General features: G+C 39.0%; 1 protein-coding gene across 1 annotated transcript in view; it reads right to left on the bottom strand.

The window, feature by feature from the left end:
- The window catches only part of ABCC4 (ATP binding cassette subfamily C member 4 (PEL blood group)), a gene marked incomplete at both ends in the record, with an annotated part of 149,712 nt that overhangs the window by 11,682 nt on the left and 113,912 nt on the right, over positions 1-24,118 (bottom strand). Inside the window, 5 exons of the mRNA XM_080612854.1 lie at positions 7,935-8,040; positions 14,284-14,456; positions 14,927-15,016; positions 18,271-18,426; positions 22,728-22,919. Coding sequence (XP_080468980.1) covers positions 7,935-8,040; positions 14,284-14,456; positions 14,927-15,016; positions 18,271-18,426; positions 22,728-22,919 — 717 coding nt within the window. The remainder of the gene's footprint in view (positions 1-7,934; positions 8,041-14,283; positions 14,457-14,926; positions 15,017-18,270; positions 18,427-22,727; positions 22,920-24,118) is intronic.

Here is a 24,118-nt window from a genome sequence, read left to right as displayed (position 1 = left end):
ATAGTAAAGCCACATTTCTCAACTGGGATTGCAGAATGGCTCAAACGTGGCCCTGAAGTGGCGAAAGATACACTTCAGTTTCAGAAATCCTACTCTCTAATAAGGCTTTTGAGGGTCTTACAAAGTTAGATAAGCTACAAGGATATTACACTTTTCAAGAGGTTAAGGAATATTGTTGCAGATGACTAGGCATGTCTCTTGTTTTCTCAGTTTCGGATGTCAATGAAATTGTGGCTCAGCTGCTATGCACACGATTTCACCTTATCAGAAACTCTCTGTTCAAAGCATCAGCCACCAGCATGTCCTGTGCTAATTTGTTTTTAAACAATAATATAGTATCTCTGAGAGAGAAAAAAAAAATATCATTCTCCACAGATGTGTTAGTAGAATGGTTTGGGTTGGAAGGGACCTTAAAGCTCAGCCAGTTCCATCCCTCCTGCCATGGGCAAGGACACCTTCCACTAGACCAAGGTCCTCAAAGCCCCATCCAACCCAGCCTTGAACACTGCCAGGGATGGGGCATCCACAGCTTCTCTGGGCAACCCGTGCCAGTGCCTCACTACCCTCACAGGGAAGAATTTTTTCCTAATGTCTAATCTCTAAATCTACCCCCTTTCAGTTTAAAGCCATTCCCTCTTGCTCTGTCACTACAGGTCCTTGTAAAAAGTCCCTCTCCAAATTTCTTGAGGCCCCCTTCAGGTACTGGAAGGCTGCTTATAAGGCCTCCCTGGAGCCTTCTCCATGCTGAACAAGCCAAACTCTCTCAGCTTGTCTCTATAGCAGAGGTGCTCCATTCCTCTGATCATCTTCGCAGCCCTCCTCTGGACTCGCTCAAGCAGGTCCATGTCCAACTGTCCTGTCCTTTAAGGTTCCTGTGAAGAATCAGGTACCTAGTTTCAAAAATTTGGCTTTCATTTGGGATGCTGGAGAGGGACTAATCATCAGCAACTGTAGTGACAGGACAAGGATAATGAGTTCAAACTTAAACAAGAGAACTTCAGGTTGGATAAAGACAAAGTTATTTACTGTGAGGGTGGTGAGGCACTGGAATGGGTTGCCCAAGGAAGCTGTGAATGCTCCATCCCTGGCAGTGTTCAAGGCCAGGTTGGATGGGGCTTTGAGCAACCTGGTCTAGTAGAAGGTGTCCCTGCCCATGGCAAGGTGGTTGGAACTGGATGATCTTAAGGTCCTTTTCAACACAAACCATTCTACGATTCTATGATTCAAGCTACTACAATCCACTAAATTCCTTAAAATTCTTCTAACAGAACAGACTTCAACAGCAAAAGTATAATACACAATAATATTTTACTATACTCTGAATACTGGGCTAATATAAGGTCAAAAACTCTTTCAGCTCTGTGTTACAGAACAAAAAAAAACCACAAAACAAACAAACCCATTTTATACCCTTGCAGTTCTCCTACTTCAGAGTTTTGAAGGTCTGAAAAGCAGTTCTGAATGTAGACCCAATTACTTCTGCTTTTCATAACACTTCACATTTTACCATCCCAGGTTCCAGGAAAATTTATGGTCTTGTCAACTGATCTCTCTTAGCTATCTTATGCACTTGATGGCCTGTATCTGTCAACAGGTAGCTCTCCATCAAGAAAACAGGCCTACACATACATACTTAAGATGAGAGAGTCAACATCATAAGTAACACGCACAGTTTTCACGAGGAACTGGTCAACAACGAGGACTACACATTTCTGTATGTTGTGAATTATATAATTCCCCCTAAACAAAATGTGTAAGATTTACTGTAAAATACATTCATTTTCCAGCAGCGATATTTAAATAAGTGGCAAAAAAGAGCTACTAAAGGAACAGCCAATAGACCACAGCACTCATAGCTTTAAGTCTGCATTACTAATTTAAGTGTACCATCACCACCTTCCTACATTCTCCACAACTCCATCTGAAGCTGGGCCACAGCAGCAAAACTCACACAAATGTATCAGTATGTCAGCTAGGGCTTCTCCTTCAAGAGCTCTGCTTCTCACTGGGCTGCATTCAGACTCCTTCACACTTATTCTCCCTCTAGCTCCATGACTCTTACATTTCTGGCAACATAAGGCTTCAAAAGGAAGGGTGGAGACTGGCCTTAACCTTACTGCTGTGTGTACACCGGTGGGTGCAGCACTTTCCAGGGAACAGGGAGCATTGCACCCAGACAGCCTCAGACAGAGGACAACGCAGAACACAGATTTCCGTAATTCCTAGAAGAATGCCGCCCTCCCCAAGCTAAGGAAGGGCAGCACTGCCACCACTATCATGATGCTGCTTAGGTGTCTAATAACACCACTGTCCAATCTTGAACTGGGTGAATGGATATTAATGTGTAATACTGGGTCAGATAATACCAGAACTCCGTAGAGAGACAAGCGCTCAGATCCTGTCTACTGCATGGCATTTTTTATCTAGCTGTAGGTGACTCCCCTTTCCCCATGCAAACTGCCTTGATCTCTCCCCAGTTTTCCGTTTGCTTTCAAAATGTTCACACCTACTCTTGGTGGACTGATTGCTCTGCTGAGGTTAGATGTCTACAGTGCATGAAACACAGTACCTGATTTATGAGGCTTAGATGTTCCACCATGGTAAACGCAATGTTGGGAACATGAGAACAACTGAACGGGGGAGATGTGGGAAGTCATTTTCTATTGACCAAAAAAACAACTCAAGTCTAGCTGTGAAGTACATTGTATTGTTACCTTGAATATTACTCATTTCAGAATGTAACCACAACAGGTTTTCCCATAAATATATCCAATCTCTTCCCGTGATTCTCTTCATCAAAAACTTCCTATTTGAATGACAGATTTTAATTACTAGATCAAGTTCTGCTTGCATAAAGAGTTTCCATTTCAAAGAAGTATTGCATTGATATGAAAAGTCTCTGTGGAGAAACATCCTTGTCATTGGAAAACACACAAGTTTTGACTGCTCTGTGGCTTTCCTACAGAAATACTACAGCATAGCATATAGAGCACACAACTGCCATCAGGCTCTTGCCAGATGCATATACTTAATTTGCTACTGATCCACTATGTCCCTCAATGAGCCTCAACTTCTGCATGCTTCAGTTTTCCCCTCTGTAAAAACACAGTTTCTAAGAAGTATTTCTCAAGCTGGAGAAGGAAGCAGATAAGAGGGGGAGGAGTGGGTGATGGGGATTTTACGAGATACCACTGGAAGTCTTGGGAGTGGTGCCTCCTGGCTGCAGATGCGATTTATGTAAAAGTCCTCTGACTTCTAAGGTGGGGACAGGATAGGGAAGCAGCTGTTGTGGTGGCAGGGAAGCTATGTGGAATGAGGGGCCAGTGGAGCAAGCCTGAGATGAGGTTCTGCCAGGATTTGCCATCACAAAAGAGGCACCTTCAGCATTTATACCATCCTCCCCTTCTGCTAAGGAGCAGTGTGGCTGCTTGTGCCAAAGCGCTAAAAACGGGTACTGCTAGCACCTTATGGGAGGAGTTACAACCTGAGTTCTCAAACTATTGAAAAAGGAATGAGAAGATGTCCGATGAGACACTGGAGCAGCGCTGAGGGAAGGCAGGGGGGAGAGGGGGAAGGAGTTTGAAAACCGCTGGATTATAATTTTATGGTAGTATTATTTGATGGTCTGACTTAACAAGTCTTTCCAACTTTGGTTCCAAAGATTGTATGGATACTTCCCTATCTCACCCAGGTGTTTGAAGTTTAATTAATTAATGTTTATAAAGAGCGTTACAATTTCCAGATGAAAGGTCCTATGCAAGTGCAATGTAGTATTACTCATTGAGGTGATTGGGTTGGAGAGTATCATGTTACACAATACAGCTCTTCCCTCAATGATTTTAAGCGTTTGAAGTTCTGATAAAATGTGTTTATCACTAAGATAGATATAATGGAAATACTCTTAAGGCGTGACCTGGATTATGAAACCAGAGGTATGGTTTTGGGAATGGAACAAACAAGAATTAAAACAACTCCTGAGGCCAGATTTGTCTACAGTTGTATAAAATGTATTCCTTTCTTCCTTTTTTTCCTCTTCCAGTAGGCTTTTCTTCTCTTCTAAAATAGAACCGGTTATTATGATGGGTGTGAGCAGACATGCAACAGTTCACGTTCAGTTCCTATTTCCATACTCATCCAACTTGACATTTTCTCATGACTTTCTCAAAATTATTTTCTGGGTCTTTTTTGTTTGTCTGTTTGTTTTTAATGTTTGGATTAACCATAAAGGCGAAGAATTTATTTTTTTAAAGTTCTGCTTTAACCAGCAATTAAAATGAATTTAATCAAAAGCCTGTGGACAACACCATATCTGAGATTACAGACAATACACTTAAGACAGGGTTGACATGTCAACATGGTCTAGTGTGAGGTGCCTCTGTCCATGGCAAGGGGGCTGGAACTAGATGATCTTAAGGTCCTTTCCAACCCTAACTATTCTATGATCCCATGACATTCAAAGCTATTTTCACCTAGACAGGCTAAAAGAATGAACTTCATGACTCTCAACAATGACACACAGATGCAAAGTTCTGAATCTGGAATGGACTGACCCCCTGCATCAATACCAGTTAGGGAGTAACTGCTTGGGCATCAGCTGTGTTGAAAAGGTAGTGGGATCCCAGTGTTGAGTAAGTTAACAGGAGTCAAGCAGTGTGCCAAGAGTATTAACAAGAGGGCAGATCAAGGGAATAGCTTTATTCAGCACTCATCAGATCAGATCTGGAATATGGTGACCAATTTTGATCCCTCAATACAAGAAAGATGAGAGTAAATTGGAGCAAGTTTGAAATAGTGTTACCAGCATGGACAGTGGACTGGAGCGCTTGACCTATGAGGAGAGGCTGATGGAGCAGGGCTTGTTCACCCTGGAGAACAGATGGCTTCAGGGGACTATCTTCCTATACCTACAAGGAAGTTACTTATAGGACAGGAGCAGGGTCTGTAGTGAGATACACAGTGGAAAATGAGAAACAACCACCATAAATTGAAGGGAGGCTTTAACTGGATATAAGGAAAAAAACAGATTTCATGGCAGATAACTAAACATTGGGGCAGATTGCCCAGAGAGACTGTGGAATCCCAAACTTTCAATGTCTTCAAGACCCAACTGGGAAAAGCCCCAAGCAACCTGATCTGAAATTAGTGCTGACCTTGCTTTGAGCAGGAGGTTAGACTAGAGACCTCCTGAGGTTCCTTTCAAACTGATTTTATGGGAAGGGAGGGAAACCCTAGTTTATGTTCAGGTTACATATGCTTATTCAGGAATGGGCTTGGACTTCAGAGACTGGGTTAAAGAGAGCTGAACAAGTTTGTTCAAAATTCTTTGAAAAATAACTTTATTCATTATTTTTCAAAAGACAATTGTTAATATTCCAACTGCCAGGTCCCACCTTCTTCCCTAGCTTCCTAACAAATTTACCATGATAGCAAACAACTGAGATTTGGGACGGCTTATAATGAATAATAATAATATATAATGAAGGCATTATTGCACTAGAGGTCTCAGCTGAAGAAGACACACAAACCCAGGGTTACTTGTAATACCAAGTAATGGAAGAACAATGCATTTTGGTTTGTGCATTTTTACTCTTAAAAAAGAATATGGATCAATTTAGATTTGTGAATTACTAAAACACATTATTGACTAACCAAATTTTAAAATACTGAAAGCTTTCTTCAGCTGAGTCTTCTCAACTTCTGTGATACTGAAGTAAGTAATTAATTTTTCTATGAATCCTTTTTATTGTTAAGGCACTCTTTAATAGTTAAGTCTTCTATTATTTTTCCTTGCATTTTTAACATGTATTTTTCTTACTCTTCTAAAATTCCGCTATATTTCCACTAGGTGTTACATGCCTGAGTAAACTCAAGTAATTAAAAGTGTAACAAAAGCACATGTGCCATAACTCTGATCATTCTAAATATGTGATCATATTTCTGATTTGTCCAGAAACAGTATCACTAGCTCCTTTCACCCCTTTCTCCCTTATCATGCCCCTTTTTCCCTTATCATGCTCCTTTTTCCCTTATCACGCTCCTTTTTCCCTCCAAAATTACAGAAGTCTGTAAGATCAAAGTGGAGCAATATGAAAAGGTGAAAAATATTTAAGAGTTACTAATAACTGTGGACTAAAAGGAACATCATCTTGCAAATCTGTTTTTTAATGCTCTGAAGAGGTCAAAGGCATTCAAAAAAGACTATCAGACAATGTATGAACATAAATGAGCTTTTAGGAAACAAAATCTGAACAGCGGCTAAACTGAAACCACATAAGCTTAAGAATAATGTACAGACTCTAAAAATGCAGTAGAGTAGCTATATAGTTGGTAATAACACTGAGCAACTTGGGGAGAAGAGTGATTTCTATGCTTTGTTCCAATGTTTTTTGGCAAAAAAGTAAACAAAACATTTAGTTTTCATTACAACTATGTATTAAAGGTAAACCCATGAAAACATCTTCATGGAAAGAGCATTCTGTGCATAACATGTTAATGGTAGTTAATAAACCAAAACCCACAGAAATCCCTTTGGACAGCTAACAAACACACACAGCTATTAATTAGGTCACAGTTGTTTCCTCACAAACCTTTTGTTCACTTTAGTTGTAGAAAACACCAACATATCCATTAGACCTGTGGGGAGGTATTCACCAGTGAAGAAAATATTTATTTATTATATGTTAAATGCTTGCAATTATATGACTACTTATGGCAGTTCTGCTGGTTTCTCTCTTTGTAAGTAAACTATAATCACTCAGTTCACAATCTATTCTACTGCTCAGAACACCACTCACCTCAGTAGACCAAATTGTTTCATCTTGTGTACTTCAGACAACCACTGTAACTCAATCACAAATTTTAAAATGTTTTGAGTATCCACTAAAAAAACTGAAAGGATTAACATGAAGAATTAACATGCTTCATTTTCACAAAGGAAAAGTTGAAGAAAGTAATTTCTTAAAGTTACCACTGGGAGGTGAAGGGTAATTTCTGATTGAAACCCAGTTAAATTTGAGTTCCACTCATGAACATGGTTTGCCCACTGTCAGCTACTTCATTACCTGGCTGTGAAGAAAACGCTTGCAAAGGGCTCCTGTTCCTACTGCAGAAAATTGCAAACCTGCAGGCTGCACATCATTTCAAGGACACAGACCAGCCTGATCTCCTGAGAGCCTAGGGAAGACCACTGCCTTTATGAAAATAATCTGCAAGTGTTTCTTAATTTCTATGTGTGTGCAACACACTGTGGGGCAGACAAAAGAGCACAGAAGGTACTTCACAGTGGCAAACTCTATTGCTGCTCTGTTGGAAACAAAGGTGGCAGAGACTGTTCCATGGGTGATACTTCATCTTTTCTGTTTGAACCTTGCTTTAGAAAGCTGGCCGTGTTCATTCCCTCACCAGTCTAGTTCCACTTCTCCCACTACCACCCTTGCCCCAGGGCAGCTGCTGCCTCCTTACCTCCATGTCTCCTGCCCCAGAACCTCTACCACTTCCTCCTCACGCATCCCACACCACTAACTATTGTCACTGCCTCCCTCAGCCCACAGAGACTGAATTAATAGACCTGACCAAATCCAGCTGACTCTGTCCAGAGCCTCTTGGGTGTGTCTTCACAGCCTCCTAGTGCTGGCAAAGTTTATTTGCTCAGGTCTGCTGCTGTGCCTCACCTGCAATGGGTTCCTGCCTCGCAGGTAGGAAACCACAGGGCCAGACAATGTAAGAAGTCTTTTCAGGTCATTACTTCTATGGTTTTGAGAGTTGCAAATCACAGTAACTAGGGTAACTAGGTTAACTAGGATAAGCCTGAAGAACAACTTCAACTTCTGATCACTTTTGGATATAAACTAAGAAGAAAGAGTCAATAACAGCATTCTTCGCCAGGGAAAAGAAAATGGAAAAAAACCCCCCAAAAAACTAATTAACTGTCTTACCATAATCCTGTCACTGTCAATAATGGTGTTCAAGCGGTGTGCAATGGTCAGCACTGTGCAGTGAGCAAACTTTTCACGGATCGTCTTCTGAATGAACTCATCTGTTCTGAAACACAGCAAGAGCAATGCAGACAAAAATAAGATGTTTGCATGGATAACTGATTGGCAGGCAGATTTTATGACTTCATCAAACACTGACTGTATAGCAGGAAATATGCTTATGAGGTCGTTACAGTACTTCTTCCTCTCATTACGTTAGATGACTTGGCGACATATCATGAAATATACTCTAAAAATGTATCCTCGAAATACCTGAGGACAAAAGTTTCTTCTTGCAAGTAGACCAATAGGTTTCATTTCAGGAGACTAATTTCCCAGGCTTTGATTACAGAAAAAGAAAAATTCTGCCATCAGATATTCCTAGGGATTTTTACATGGAAAAAAAAGTAACTGCTATTTTCTTTCAAGCATTAGTTTGCATAAGCAGTGAAGAAAAGTTGGTGAAAGTAAATATCCTTCATTGCAATAAATCAACTGAAGAACGAACACACGAAAGCCTACAATGAAGGTTCTTGATTTCAACTGCAAAAGATGGTTACGTAAAGAAGGTGGTAGGTAAGCTAAAGTAGGACTGGAGTAGCTCAAGAACCTGAATACAGAAAAAAGAAAATCTGGCATACTCCATTAATCAAAACTGTTAACTGGAACACACAATCCAAGGAAAGGGATAAGAGCTTTTAAGTTAAGAGCCTCATTCTACTACATTAATCAACCACCTAAGAAAAGAATATCAGGAGGAAACGTAAGATTTGTAAAGAATGAAAACTAAGGTAGAGCACAGCCACTGAAACATAGGGTTAAAGTGATAACTGTCACAAAGCCGAGAACAGTGAAAAGGAATTAAAATTATACTAATTATAATAAAATTATACTAATAATAATATTATATTATTACTATATATAAACCACAATAATTCTTTAGGTGTATAAATAAGCATTATGGTAAAAGAGGTGCAATAGTGCGAAAACTGGAGAGTATTTCAGTAACAAACTGTACAAGAGAAGCACTGACATCACTTAACACAGAGCATACTAGTCAGGCTTACATGTGGAAATCTATATAGTCCTCTCTTTAGGCAACGAAAGGGGAAAGGCATGGCTGGAAGGAGCCCTTGAATTAGGCAGCCATCAGGTGATGAATGCCCTCTACAGGCAGCCCACATTGCATAGGAAGCCTTGGCTTCCAATCCTGGCACAAAGCCAGGCCATGTGAATACTCCCATATTGCCCATTAGCCTTCAAAAAAACCAATGAGTGACGACAATGGAGAAAAAGGTACAGGAATTAAAATCTGCATGCCAGATAGAAGGGAGACATAAAGAACTCAAAGTATACTAACTACTCAAAGTAGTTAGCTCCAGCTGGAGTTAGGAAGCTCAAGCCTAGAAGTTTTAGAGTTCTGATTTCCGGGATTTCTATTAAAACATTAAATGGTACTTTTATATATAATGACTGGAGAATAATAAATGCTGTAGATAGGGTTAAAACAAGACAAAGAAGATATCTGGATAAACAGGTATATTTAGGCAGCCATGTTGGCTTCAACCAGTTGCTTACAAAGCCTCATTTCTTCAAATTGCTAAAAGTAACTGGAAAAATCAAATAAAACACAATAAAGATTCATGCAATACATGTCTTCCTCCGACAAATTATTTTTTAGACAGAAGTACAATATTTTCTACATTGAATCCGTCTGCACATGATAAGTATTTAGTATCACTTCATAAATTCAGCAGAAAGAATTGTTCTGATGCCACTATGTCAGGAGGCAGTAACAATAAAAGGCAGACAAAGCAACTTCGGAAGAACAGGATGACTTAGAAGAATGGATTAACCTCTAAGTTTCCACAGTAGAAAGCACAAGCTCACGTGCTGAAGGACTGACTGAACATAAGTTCTGTTACAAACAGTTTAAGCAATCAGCATGACAAAGGAATAGACAGATGCCTGCTGATGACAGAATAATCATAGAAGGGGAAGACATAAACAGCTAAGTAACAGTTCCCATGCATGCTGTCATCTTCATCTGGGTCTAGAAACATTTAAGTTCAGTCATGAGCTTAAGCGAACCAGGTTCTGGATCACAGTTTGAGAAAACTTTGTCCTTCTGCTTCCTAAAAGCAGATTAAGAACATGGTGGGAAGCAGGCATTCCTCAACATCTCCTTTTGAACCAAGGCTAGTAAGCAGTCAAGGAAAGAGACAGGAGAAGAAGTCAGGACAGAGCCATGCTCTTTAGCCTTGTGTGTTAACAGTTTCCTTGAGAAAAGAAGTTGTTCATCATTAATGCCTCACACCACAGCAATAACACAGCTTTCAGTGTTAATGCATGTATCTGTTTTTGCTATCTTCTCAGCAATGCCTCAATGACTTCACTGCTCTCCCTTTCTAAAGGGAAAAATCATGGCCACACATGAGAACACTCAGTAGGGGAGAGGCTTACATAGATGGCAGGATGTGTTCTCTGTAATGGTTAGAATGGCAAAACAGAAACAAAAGCCTCAATACTCCTTAGAAGTATGTAAAGAAAGCCTTTTTCTTTCCTTATAGTCAAGCTCAAGGTGAGGTTTCATAAAGAGCTGCTACAGAGCACAGAGAATCACAGCTTGCTCGGGGATTTTGGAAACAACTTTTTAAAGGGCTCAAAATGATCTGTAACTCTCAGGTTATTCCTGTTTTTACCTGAGAAGAATGCCTCATCCTTGAACATCCCTGTCCTCTGCATTCATTTATTGTATCTCCCTTTATTACATGCATTCCTTAGAGCACCACCTCTTCCTACATTTACAATAAAACCTATTCCTCACTCTCAGATAGATACTATCAAACTATTATCTTAAACAGGTATTTCTTGAATATAAGCTTTTCCGTAATAAGAAACTGCTGGCCATATTGTGGGTGTGACAAATGTTGCAAAAATGAAGACTACAAAGTAATCAGAAATAGATCTAATAGCTCCATCTTTAAATACCACAGTACGAAATCTCATGTAGACATGTTCACTGACAGGAACTCGATCAGATCCTCTCTACAGTTCATGGTAGATCTTGCAGTACAGTTTTTTTTGGGGGTGGCAGGCAGAAGCACCACCAGTAACCTTTAGGAGAATCTCGGGAAGAAGGTAGGAAAGGCAAGAAAATCTAAGACTAAGAAAAGCATCTGTGTACAGAATTACATGCTGACAGAGTGCAGAGACTACATCTAGAGCAGTCTACCCTCTAGAAAGTGCTGAAGGAAGCAGCATTGCTGCCTTTTTTTCAGGACATAAATGGACCCTTTGTGGAACCTACAACACTGAGAAAGTGGCCAGGCAAGTGCCAAGTGATTCCATCACCCACCTCAGTGGATCAAACCTCATCATCTTTCAGGTACATCAGAAACCAAAGATGCAACCTGAATACCAAACCCAGGCTGCTAGATGACAAAAGCTCAACCCTAATCTGATTATATGAAAATGGGAACCACAATACTCCCCATCACAAGGAGCAGTACAATAAGAAAACACAAAATGGTGGTATGGCTGTCCCACTGGCATCATGGGTAGAGGATCCTAACACCAAGTTTCACAGCAACCCCAAATCTGGTATAACCTGAAGACATTGACTGTGTAAAAAGAAAACTATCTAAAGAGGAAGAATAAATACAACCTGAATGAGAGGCAACCAAGCTGCTGAATGGAACATTGGATAACCCATTATCTTCAGTCTAATGTCCTCTTGGGATTGTTCTGGAAGTGTATCTCACACTACACAATTCCTGAGTGGCTTTAGATAATTTCTCCAAAAGAGAAACAAATATAGACAGCGGCAAGATGTAACAAAAGGTTAAACCTGACAAGGTTAAGCTGATTTAAGGTGATTAATGAACCGAACTATGTGCAGTGGCTGTTTTTACCAGATTTAATAAACAACCAATGTAAAAAGGTGGCAGTGGAGTGGTCCCAAGAAGTTTTGTCTTCTATAAGCAGTAAAAATATGAGCTAATGCATCATATTGTGACCAATGTGCAGAAAGCTTTGTAAGTTCAACTTAGTGAGTATTTAAAAAAAGTCTCAGTTACTAAGGATTTTGTTCCAATGTATCACTAAAGCGACCACAGAAAGATTTTCAGCTCTTCTGCCCCAGATTTCATGCAGCTTTCCAGAATGGTTCAACTGCTTTCAAATGACTGCACTCTTTGGGGTGAGAATGACAGCTTCAGGACAAAGAAGGTAAGATCAAATTAAATGTCACTCAGTCATCACGTAAAACATGCAAGTAGTCTGACTTAGGGCAACCTTCTTTATCGCAAGCTCCTCCTTTCCCTCACGACAGCACTGACACCCCTGCTGCATAACTGCTGGTAGCTATGAAGAGCAAGAGGGAAAATAAGGGTACATATGGGAGCTGGAAGATGTAAGAAGGAAGGAGAAGAATGAACTCTCACCCTGCTGTAATATCTACCGCCTCATGTCACCTCACCCTTCCTTCTCCTTCTCCCACCTCAAACCTTGCCTTTCTCACATGTGCTTCTAGGCTGAATTGGAGAAGGGACACAGTTGCAGCAGCACTTGAGGCAAAGAGATCAAGAGCCAGAAAAACAACAGAAAAAGAAATAATATCTCCAGTGCCAGCGGCTGATCCCCATGGTTTCCTATTCCAGGTGCTTGATACAATAAGTGCTTGCCGCCAGGCTAGAGACAAGGGTGCCAGGAATGGGGGTTGTGCATCAGAAGAGAAGGTTTTCCTTACATGCCAAAAATGCCTCCCTGACTGCTCAGTTAAGCAACCCACATCAGCATTTCCTGATGAGCGTCCTATCAGATTGCACAGCTGAAAAATACTTGGCTCTAGTTATAGCAACACATTAAGGAAAAGGTAATAATGACTGTAATGCAAACTGAATTCAAAGAAGTTCCAAGTTATTATTTGTATTGTTATGCCTAGAGTTGATACAAACAAACATTTACCTTATTATAATATATATTGCAGCACACATTAATCAAGATCAATTAAACGGATAGTGCAAGTTGAGAACACACACATGTGAGATAGGGAGGATGAGTAAGATGGTATTAAATTTCCAGAGCTATGATTAATCACAGTTAATCTATCAGAGCTCAGTCAAAAATAAACTAACAGTCCAAAAAGAAAAAAAAAAGAAAAAAATCAAAAGAAAAAGAGAACCTCTGGGAAGGGAATGCACTTCTCTAAAGGTTTCAGAAATTCACTGTCAGCTGAACTGCAAAGCTACCCTAGTGGCACCACTTCTCCCCCAAGAAGATGTTATAAAAATGAGTCACGCCCAGATGACATACAAAATCCTTAATGCATCTGTTTGAGGGACTTGCTGTGTTATTGTCCTCTTGAGTTCTCCCTCAAGCCATAGTTTGTTGGAACTATATATTCAGCTCAAACTAATTGATGCAGTACGTTTGCAGCATTGTTTCTAAAATATTTCCACCAGCGTTTCAAATGTTTCAAAAAATTAACAGTGGGGGTACTTAGCTATTGGAACAGTTTAACAAGGGTTGTCATTGAATTTTTTTTCTATTGAGGTTGGATGTTCTTCTAGAAGTACAACTCTAGTTCAAACAGGAATGAATTCAGGAAAGTTCTCCCTGCCTGTGTTATACAAGACAAAATAATGAATGACGAACAAGTCCCTCCTGTAGCTTTAAACATCTCCAAATCTGTTTTGCAATTCCTCTGGTGTTTAGGACAGCTTACCTTTCCTCCCTCACCCCTGTTTTATCTGTAACTTATTAAACTGGCATATGAGCCATCTGAAGGCACAGCATCTCATAACCAGAAGTATCCAGTTTTGCTTACAGCCATTTTTCACCTTTCTATTTTTTGTTACTTTTTTTAGGGAGGGTGGTGGTGGTGAGAGCACTTAATTCATTAATTAATTATTTTTTACATCTTCATTTCCAAGAGACATTTCTTTGAGAAACCAACAGAACTCAACTTGTTTCATGGCTATTCTGATGTTACTGATGCGCATTTCCAAGGAGGTTCTTGTCTTCTCGTCTATAGCTGCAGGACAAACAAACTTTGAATATTAATTTCCATGCTCTGTGGAATGCACTGAAATTAGGCATATTTTGAAGGCTTAATTTAAATTATCTGCTCTGTAGCCAAAGCTCAACCGCCCCACTTTGAATAGACATTTATGATGCTATCATTAAAAACATAAAATAGCAATACAAACTACAAGAAATACGACGCATTAAGTTCACCTCTACAGTACAGATGATCAGACTAAAGAAGAAAACCAGCCCATCTTAACATGACAGATTTTGTTTTTACCTTGGGTCCACATTTGCTGTTGCTTCATCGATGATAAGGATCCGGTTTTTTTTTAGAACCGCTCTGGCAAGACACACCAGCTGTCTCTGACCAACACTAAAATTAGACCCAGATTCTGCCAGCTGCGTCTCCATTTTATTAGGTAGATCTTCCACGGCCTCTTTCAGTTGCACCTGTTGACATGTCAACATACTGTAGGATGAGTAACTCTCTTTTAAATCAGCTATTGTGTGCCTGATGACACAACAATAAGTATGCAGGGTTTACCTTTTATATTCTGACACAAAATGAGTAAGTGCCAACTTGGATTACACAGTGTGTCAGCTATTAGAACTCTAGAAACATTAAAGCACATTGTTAAGAATCTATTAATGTTCATTAAAAGTAAGATATGAATCAAAATGTAACCAAAGCATCATCCCAAAGGATAATTTTTTCATAAAAGGCTTACATAACAACACACGTCTACACACACATGCACAAACACACACATGCAAACGCACACACAACGGTCTACCTTTCCCCATCAACAGCTATGCCCTTATCAGACTTGATGAAAACATCTAAAACCAAATGCACACAAGCACTGTAGTGTTATGTGGCTTGTAAAATCAGATGTATATTATTAGATTTAGTAAGTCACCTCTTCCAAGGCACTCCACAGCTCTTCATCAGTGTATTCGTTGAAAGGATCTAAGTTTTTCCTCATAGTCCCAGTGAATAAAACAGGCTCCTAAAACCCAATAAAATTAGCATTCCATTACAAATACAGTTTTTATACTGCAATAGGTAATATAATAATAAACAGAACTAACCCATATCAACAAATAGCACAGAAATGTCCAACAAGCAGCTATCTTTTATGAAATGCAAAGGAGTATTTCACAATAACTTACTTAAAGGAGGAGGGGGAGGCAAGTGTTCAACCAGTCTGTATGAAGATAATTTACCAAACAGGACAGGTCTGTTTGTAAACTGCTCTACACAGTTATGCTGGCACTCAAACGGGTATTTACATGCCACTGTTTTGATGCCACAAGCTATATATATACTTACATGAAATCACTGCTGTCCTCCTGGTATTGTTAATGAAAACCAGCAACTACCACTGTCAATGAGCTTACACTCCTAAATTACATTTGGCCAGTTTTGAAAATTTGTTTTTGAAGTACATAAACCAGGAAGGAATAAAAGAGCTCACAATGCCTTTCTGGTTTTCCTTCTCTAGTTGGTTGTGGGTGTTTTTTTCATTTCATACCATAAATGCCCTTCAATTTTACCACCAGAGCCTAAGGGGAATTAAGCTTTCACCATTTCAATACAACTTTTAAACTTATATACACAGAAGTTAATCTATACTGCTACAGCATCAAAGCAAACTTACTTAGAACTGGAGCACTGCTAGACAAAGTTCTCACTCAAAATACATCAGGGAGTCAAATCAGTACTTTCTCCTATTCAGGTACCAACATGGGTTTACCTGTGGTTGAAGTAAGTTTGTTCTACTTCAGTTCCCAATCAGCCCAGTAACATCATTAATCAAACTGGCATAAATTAATTCACACTGGAAAATATAGTGTTTGAGAAGCAGGAAGACAACTTTTGGTGCAGAACTTCCTAAGCAACAGATCAATACTCACAAATGTCAGTTGCCAGACCTGAGAGTCATGCACTGACACTACTTTAGGGCTAAACTCTTCTTAATACTACACATAAAGACAGTAACAAGTCAAATGCTGTAATAGTGCTAAATGATAAATGGAGACCATACATCATGTTGTCAGTCTTCTTCAAACTGGAGCGATCTTATGCAAAATGTTTTCTTTTTTACCTCCCCAAGGAAATAAAGTCTAACTCACATTGGATAACTGCAGCTTACTCTGAGATTAACCTCTGTTGTGTCTTACGCCCCATCTAACCCTAGTGGTGCCCAGCTCCAAAGGGCTGCAGCAAACTGGGACAGAATTTAGACCTTAACCCTTTCATTGTGTCTTAATTTCTAAACCACTCTTGAGTGATATAAAAGGATGAACAAAGAGAGAACATGCCACAAGCAATGTAAAAGAACATGTGCATATCTTGACATAGCATGCCAATTACTTGACGGTATCTGTTGCACTAGCAACACGTCACTAAACACCTGTTAAATGAACAAAGGATTTAAAAAAACATTAACAGGTTAAAGAAATTTTTTCTTCAAAAACACCTAGGAAGGTAATACACCATTTGGGGTGTTTTGAAGGTATTATTATGTTTATTTTCCTTTTCAATCCATTTTTATAGGTTGGCTGAATTTATAGAGGGTTCATAACTACTATAAAAGTCCTAACAACAGACATACTGTAACAGAAGATAAGGATATTTTTTAATTATCATTTCTGACACAGATTATTATTTAAAATAGACTGGTTTATGAGAGGAAAGTAATAAGACAAACCTGTAAATAATTGTTGTAAAAATGCTTGCAGTCAGGGAGGCAGACAACATTTGCATAGGAAAGATTTACAAACACAGCCTTCAAAGAGCTCTATCCAAGCAAGCAATTAGAAGCCTAAGCACATTTTTATTTCTCCAGGTAGGTATTTAAACTTAACACATAAGAAAACTTCAGTCTTGCCTCATCACTCTCTAGGAATGGTTCTGTTTAGCTTGTTTGATGTTATAATTTTAATAAGCATCTCTCCCTCTGGTTTCTTAGCTTCCTACATAATTATGAAGGTATGTGCTGCAAAATAACTACCTGATGTTACGTTACTATTTCTATCATTGACACTACTATTAATGCAGTACAAGACAATACCTATCACTCAGTTTACTACAGTATAAACCTTATTTCAAACCCTCCTCTTCTTACTACCACCACTTCATAGTTTTGCTTATTTTTAGTGGAAACAAGTCTTCCCTTATGTGGAAAAGAAATGCTACCTGCTAGCCTTCAGACACTTAAAACCCTTTGGGACTATAATGAAAGCCTTATTATGTATATAAACTTGATAAAATCACAAAATTCAACTGGATTAAAATAGTTTTATAGCTATGGCAACAGACCAATATATGAAAAAAAAAACCAACCCAACCCCAACATGTATAATTAAATGCAGTGAACTTTGAGCATTCTGTATCACTCAAAATGTAGAAAGTATATTAAACTAGCAGTTTTCCTGTCTCAGTACTCTATTTTATTCAACTGGGTTTAATTCTTCTGAATGTAGAAACCACTCGCAATAGTTACGGGCAAGGCTTAAAAAAAAGCTATAGACCCTGAATGAACTGATGATCATTTGCTTTCAGGAGAAAAGAACACTGCACACACACAAAAAAATAAAACTTAAATCCACATAAAGTCCTCTTTATATACAAAAGATGCCTAGTTCCAGTGAGTACCTCCACTGTGTAATAACACAGCCTTCAGCCTGCAGAAACAAAAGACATCCTGCATTAGGCAACAATCCAATTGCTGGGGGAGTACCTTTGTTTTGATAATAGCATACCTGCTTCTGTTCTCTGACTCCTATTCTTGGGAAAGGAAAATTAAAAAAAGCAGCAGGTAAGAGAGGCTTAGAACCACTGTCCATTACCATTTTTACCAGATGTCCCTCAGAGTCCCTTAGTAAGGAAGCTTCAAGCAATACATCAAGCAGGAACTGCTGCCAAAGGATCAGGTGACCTCAGAGGACTGCTGAAGATTGGTATATTCTTGTCAGACTTTCTCTGCTTTTTCCCAGACTAGAGGACAGCATGCTGCTAACACCTATGCACAAGTAGTCCAGAGGAACAGACAGGGGACAAAAATAGGAAGAAAATGCCACAGTCCCCGATACTGATTCGGTTTATCTTAAAATAATAAAAACCTTACTCAAGTAACAATAATGCCTTGCTGAAGTTTCTATGTCTACTGCATAGAGGGGTGCAGGGGGAACATATCCCTGCAAAGCATTTTAAATATTGCGGTGAAAATGCTTAGGGTAGATCAAGTCACACTCTTACCTGAGGTATAATTGAAATTTTCTTCCGCAAGTCATGGAGTCCCAGCTCTGACGTCAAGTACTTATCAATCCAAATCCTTCCTTCAGGTTCCGCTAAGCGAAAGAGGGCTGCTATCAGGGAGCTTTTCCCAGCGCCAGTTCTTCCCACTATTCCAACCTACAGAGCAAGCCAAGCTCGTACAATTAGACCATGAGTTTTTCAGGACAAATTAATGCGTCAAGAAACAGTTTTACATCACAGGATTTATAGTAGAACAAGCACCAAATAAAACTTCTTTATAATTAACATTTGTTTTCAAGAGGAAAAAACCTCCCCACAAAATCAGTCTGGATTCAGGTGACATTTGGATACTCAACGGTTTCCTGGATCATAGTAAACGGTGAAAGGTCTTCCCTTGAAGTGTGGTGTTTTATTGTGGAAAAAAGATAAAGTGGCTTGGTATATAGAGTAATGTTATTCAAGGCTGCTAGTTTTTACACTAGGCCTGGTTTTCTGGGTGATGTTAGGCAAATAGTCAGGCATACATCTACTCTTCAACCCAAAAAAGGACTGACTCCCACTTCAGAAACAATGTATGAGCAGTAACTCCAATTTAAATAACTAAGACTGATTTTGGTTAGCATGATTAAGGTGAAGTACTTTAAAGCAGCCGAATTCTAAAGCCAAAACCAGCATTGACTGTAAACTGTATTCATGCTTCAGACAGCTTCAACAGAGAGGGCAGAAGTATTGAAGCTACAAGGCCACCTGAGCAAGCTGCAACTCCTTTCCAAACTGAAGGAAAAGTGAATAATAAATACACAGCGATCCAGGCTTCTGTATGTCCCCAAATTAAAATCAGAAGCTGTATGCAATGTGAATAATGATTTTCAGAAAAAAAGAGGTAGAGACAATGCAAAACACGGGATTTCTAACTTTAATGAATAAGGGGTTGAGACCTACAAATATTTCATATGAAACCAACCCTTGGGAGAAGGGAGGCCCATTAATAAATGAAAGGAGACATATAATTAGTGGTGATTAAGTACTACTTGAGCAGCAAACTTTTTTATTTAAATGTTGTCTTCAGGTGAAGGATTCTTAGAGAAAACAATGTACAGCAATCAGCTGTACCAGAGAAGGTGATGGGCGTAAACCCCCCCCAAGATCTGATCTGGCAGGATTTGTTACTTCCTGAACTCACTTATAATCGCTACATTTCCAGAAAGAAATCAACACACTGGAAAGAGTTCAGAGAAGTGCAACATAAACTTAATACTGGTTGGAGATACTGATTTGATGAGGAAGCATTTATGAGGATTAAACATGTACAATATAGCCTGGTGAAGTGACTGGGGTGCAGAAGGAAGGAAGAAATGTGAAGACCTTCGTGAGTATACATATAGACACCAGAGGCCAACTACTCACTGCCTGAGACTCACATGTGTAACTGCTGGAATGAAATTAAGCACAGGAAACTACATGGAACAGCAAGGAGAAACTTGCTAACAGTCAAGAGACACTAAGCGCAGACAAAGCAGCAGTGCCCACATTCCATCAAAACTTCACAAAACACCATAAAAAGTATACTGCAAGGAGCAACTTATACTGCATAATCTAAAAGGCATTTTACACTTCCATTTTCCAATTCAACAATTTCATCCAACAATTCATTATTTTACTATTGTATATAAACTAACATTTATACAGTGCTTATTACTAAAGATACAGCCTAATTTAAGCAAATCTGCTACAATAAATGATAAAATGTCTAGCATTCTAAATTCTATCAGTGAAACAAAGGAAAAATAGTTCTGAACAGATACACTACAGCTCAGAAAGAAAATGCTGAATGGAGAACACAGACACCCACAGTTGTGAAAACAAAAGTTCAATTGTTCCTCTATAAATGTCAGTAATATAAAGCATTGTATTAAGGATATAAAGAAAAAAACATAAAAAATACATTTGATACTTAAAATAAAAATGCAGCTGCTCTGCATATTGTCAAAATCCCACTTTCAGTTTGGCATCAAATGAAAGGACTATGCTCTTCAGTATTTAGAGGAATCTATGTATTTTTGGTCCAATTGACTACAGGCTGCTGAAAATTGACATGAATGTGAAACAGCTCTCACTATACACATTTACTTATTTTTCAATACATTGTATTCTTCTGAGGCCTGTGTTCACAGCCAGTGCAAATACAGTGATGGTCTGGAAATGGAAGTCTCAGCTACCTAACAGGAATCACATGGCCAGGATTTTGTTGGCTACTGTGAGCCATGTGCATACCCAGGAGTACACCTGCTATGCTGGGCTTATCATTACTCAAGCGTCACTTGTACTTCAAAGTAGAGCTGCACAACAAACGGGAGTGAGATTTACTGCATGTCAGCTACTCCACTGAAACTGCCCATGTCTTTGTTATCCCTCAGGCAACCTCCCTTTCGTGCTATGCTGTGACAGTATTTACATGAACAGCTGCCATGCCGTAAATCTGGACCCTCATCCTTCTAACTTTTTCATGGAGCCAGACCCTCAGATTTAGGATCTGTCAGGACAAGGTGCATTTAACAATGAATTAGTCAATAAGCACTCATAAGCACCCTGAAACAAAGATAGTGGTGTTTAAAACCTAAGGCTAACCTTTTCCTGCTGCAGTTATAGTAGCTGAAGAGGTTAATCACAGTTGGCTGCTGGCAGCGCTCCTTATGTGAGTACTCCCCAGTCTGTCCCTGGCAGACTATGCTACATGAGCAAAGATGGTTAAAACAGAGGATCATTCCTAGCCTGCTTTGATGGTAGGGAAATCCTGAATGCTGAAACAAAAGAGATCCTAACCCACAAGAGATCTGCTAGTAATCACCTCCTCCATTCTTACTGTATCTACAGCTTCCCAAAGTGGGCACTGGATGGGTACAACTACAAGCACCGCAGAAACTTAAGCTCAGTCAAACTGCTGGTGGCACTGCAGCCACCAGAAGTCTGTGTGAGCCAGGGGTCTGAACATGCCTAAGAGTTCTCAAAGAAAGGTGTATGGGCAGAATCCCTAGAGCATCTGGAAAACTGGTTCTGAAGAGACACTTCTCAGTAATTAAAACCAATATAAGGAGCACAAATGCTTGGGAGGTTTATTTTACACAGTGGCAGTCTACTGCAATATTGTGCACAACATCATAGAACACAAATATGGAGTTTTTAGCAACAGTTTCAAACTGGACAATTCAGTTCAGGGTGACAAAATCACAGCATAACCACTCAGCAAAAATAAATACCCCCCTGTCATCCCTCCTCCTTCTGCCCCCACCAAGGACTGAGTCATACATTGCTAATATTTCTTGCTTTCATTTTTTATTTTACTTTTATTTCTGTCTCTCACTAAAAAATGCAAATGTTCTTGTCTGCCATTACACTGGAATGATATATAACAACCAGAAAGATGGCCCATAGGCAATAAAAGTAGAGAGCAGATAAACATCCCTTTGCTTTTCTTCTTAAACACCATTTTTAACTCATCCACACCTAATTCCATGAGATCATCTCCATAAAGCAAAGTTGGGCTGCATTTTTGTAACATGCATGTTATTAAAAGGTCCACTTGAGGAATGAAACAGGTTTGGGACTGAATGGAAAAGCATGCGACAAATGAGACCAGGGCAATGATTGTAGAGAGTTAAACTAGCCTCCTAGGAAAGATATCCTAATCAAAAAAGTACATGTGTGTTTGAAATGTAGCAAAGCACAAATTAACACTGAAGGCTCTAATTTAATTTTATCTGTGGGGGAGACCTTCCCTGCAGCACTCTTTCAATTGCGATAGTGTCAAAATCGGGGAGGAAGAGTCAAATTTGCAGAGGAAGAAGAGTTTTATTTCTATGTTTCTTTCGGCTACCAATCTAATTAATGGCAACAACTAATTGGATTGGTAGCCGAAAGGAACTGAAATAAAATCGCCAATTTTAAAGTTATACAACCGATTTCTATTTCTTTCTTCTCTCTTCCATCTGGGGCTCTGTGCAAGAGCATGTACATTCCTTATTTTCAATTGTCTCTGCTCACCTTTGTCTGCTGACATCCTTTGTTCCATTTATGTTCCCTCTACTGAATCCATGATTTCCACAGCTCCATTTACTTTGGATTTGAACAAACATTTCGGCCTTAGTCCATGTTTTGAATGTCTGCCACTTCCCAAGGAAACCCATATTTTTTAGTACATTATCAAATATGCTTAATTTTATTTTTTTTTTTGACACACAGAAATGTCATGCTCCCAGATGCATGCATGCTACACTTACAGGAAATAAGTAGGCTCCAACTTTTGTTTTTAAATACGACTAAGGCTTATTCTTTAAAAGAACACTTACAAATTTCCTAACATCCATGTATTTTATAATGCATTTTTATAACACAGCCTCGTGTCAGTTTATCATCTTTGCTTAATTTCTGTGCATGCCTACAGACAGCCACATACATACCTTTTCTTTTGGTTTAATTAAAACACACAAATGTCTTAACACCAAAGGTCCATCCAGACTGTAAGTGAAGTTAACATTTTCAAATGCTATCATTCCTTGGCTTGGCCATTCAGGTGGTGGACGCTTGTTGGTTTCCCAAGGAGCTTCTTTTTCAAGTTCTGTGTATTCCATTACTCTTTCTGCTGATATCATCTAAGGGGAGGAAAGAAGACATATATTTCATAAATTATACAATATATTTCATATATTCAGATATTACATAAATTTCAGGTTATTGCATATATTTCAAATATTACATGCATGTAATTATGTTTGTGCATATTTTTTACTATAAAGATTCAATGCAAATTATTACAGAGGGTTTTGTTTTTTTTATCACAGATAAGATTATTTGGTAGCATCCTATGCTTACTTTATACAACTGAAAAAGTGGAAAGAATGCATCTCATGGCCTACTACAGACCCAGATCTATCATGATGCATAAATCCATACATAAGCATTCATGTCTAACCAGTGGGACTAGTTATAAATCTAAGTACACCCACAAGTATTATGAAATCCAAGCTATGAGTTGTCTGTCAATCTTGACCAAGATGACACCATTTTATTATGTGCTGGGAAAACAAAGGCTAGAAATGAAACTGTATAAGCTACATGCTGTATAAGCTATATGCAGACGCACAATAGCTACTAGAATCAAGTTACTGGCTTCATCATCCCATTTTTGTCCTCACCATCACCACTGTGCTCACTCCTAGAAAATCTTCTAAATATCTGTCACAAGCAACTCCACAATCCAAGACAGCTGTCACCATATTGTTAGTGACTTATATGCAATAAAACTTATTCTCCCATGTATTTCATGCCAGATACAAAAAAAAACTACAATAACTAGATGATCATAAGGTCCTTTCCAACCCTAACTATTCTGATTCTATGATTTGCTGATGCCTCTAATCTTGCAGGAAGGAAGAGAAACAGAAGTTGAGCTATCTAGACATTTTTTTCCCATTGGGAAAATAATAAAAGTTCTGTTTAGGCCCTGATGTGCATCCTCATCCATACAACTTCTCAATACTACTAACTGTCTTTAATGGCATCCACCCACAGATGGATACTGAAAAAAAAGAATCATCATAAAGATATTCAGTAGGCATATCTTGCCTGGAGTGGCTTTAAAGGCAGAGGTCACCAAGGAGCAAGTTCTCTGACCTTGTTGCCATCTACCCTTTCCACTCTACAAAATAAACTTCAAGGAAAAGCACGTAAGGAAGGAATGACAGAGTAGAACAGAGAGGTAATGTTCTTGCCTCCCCCAAATGTAATCAGACTTAAATAACAAGGGGGTTTTGGTGGATGTCCACCTGTGAAAGAAGTTATTGCTAATCAC

This window comes from Psittacula echo (assembly GCF_963264785.1).
Source record: "Psittacula echo genome assembly, chromosome: 3".
In the NCBI taxonomy this organism is placed as follows: Eukaryota; Metazoa; Chordata; class Aves; order Psittaciformes; family Psittacidae; genus Psittacula; species Psittacula echo.
Note: the sequence above shows the minus strand (reverse complement) of the source record. Positions and strands in the feature narration are given on the sequence as shown.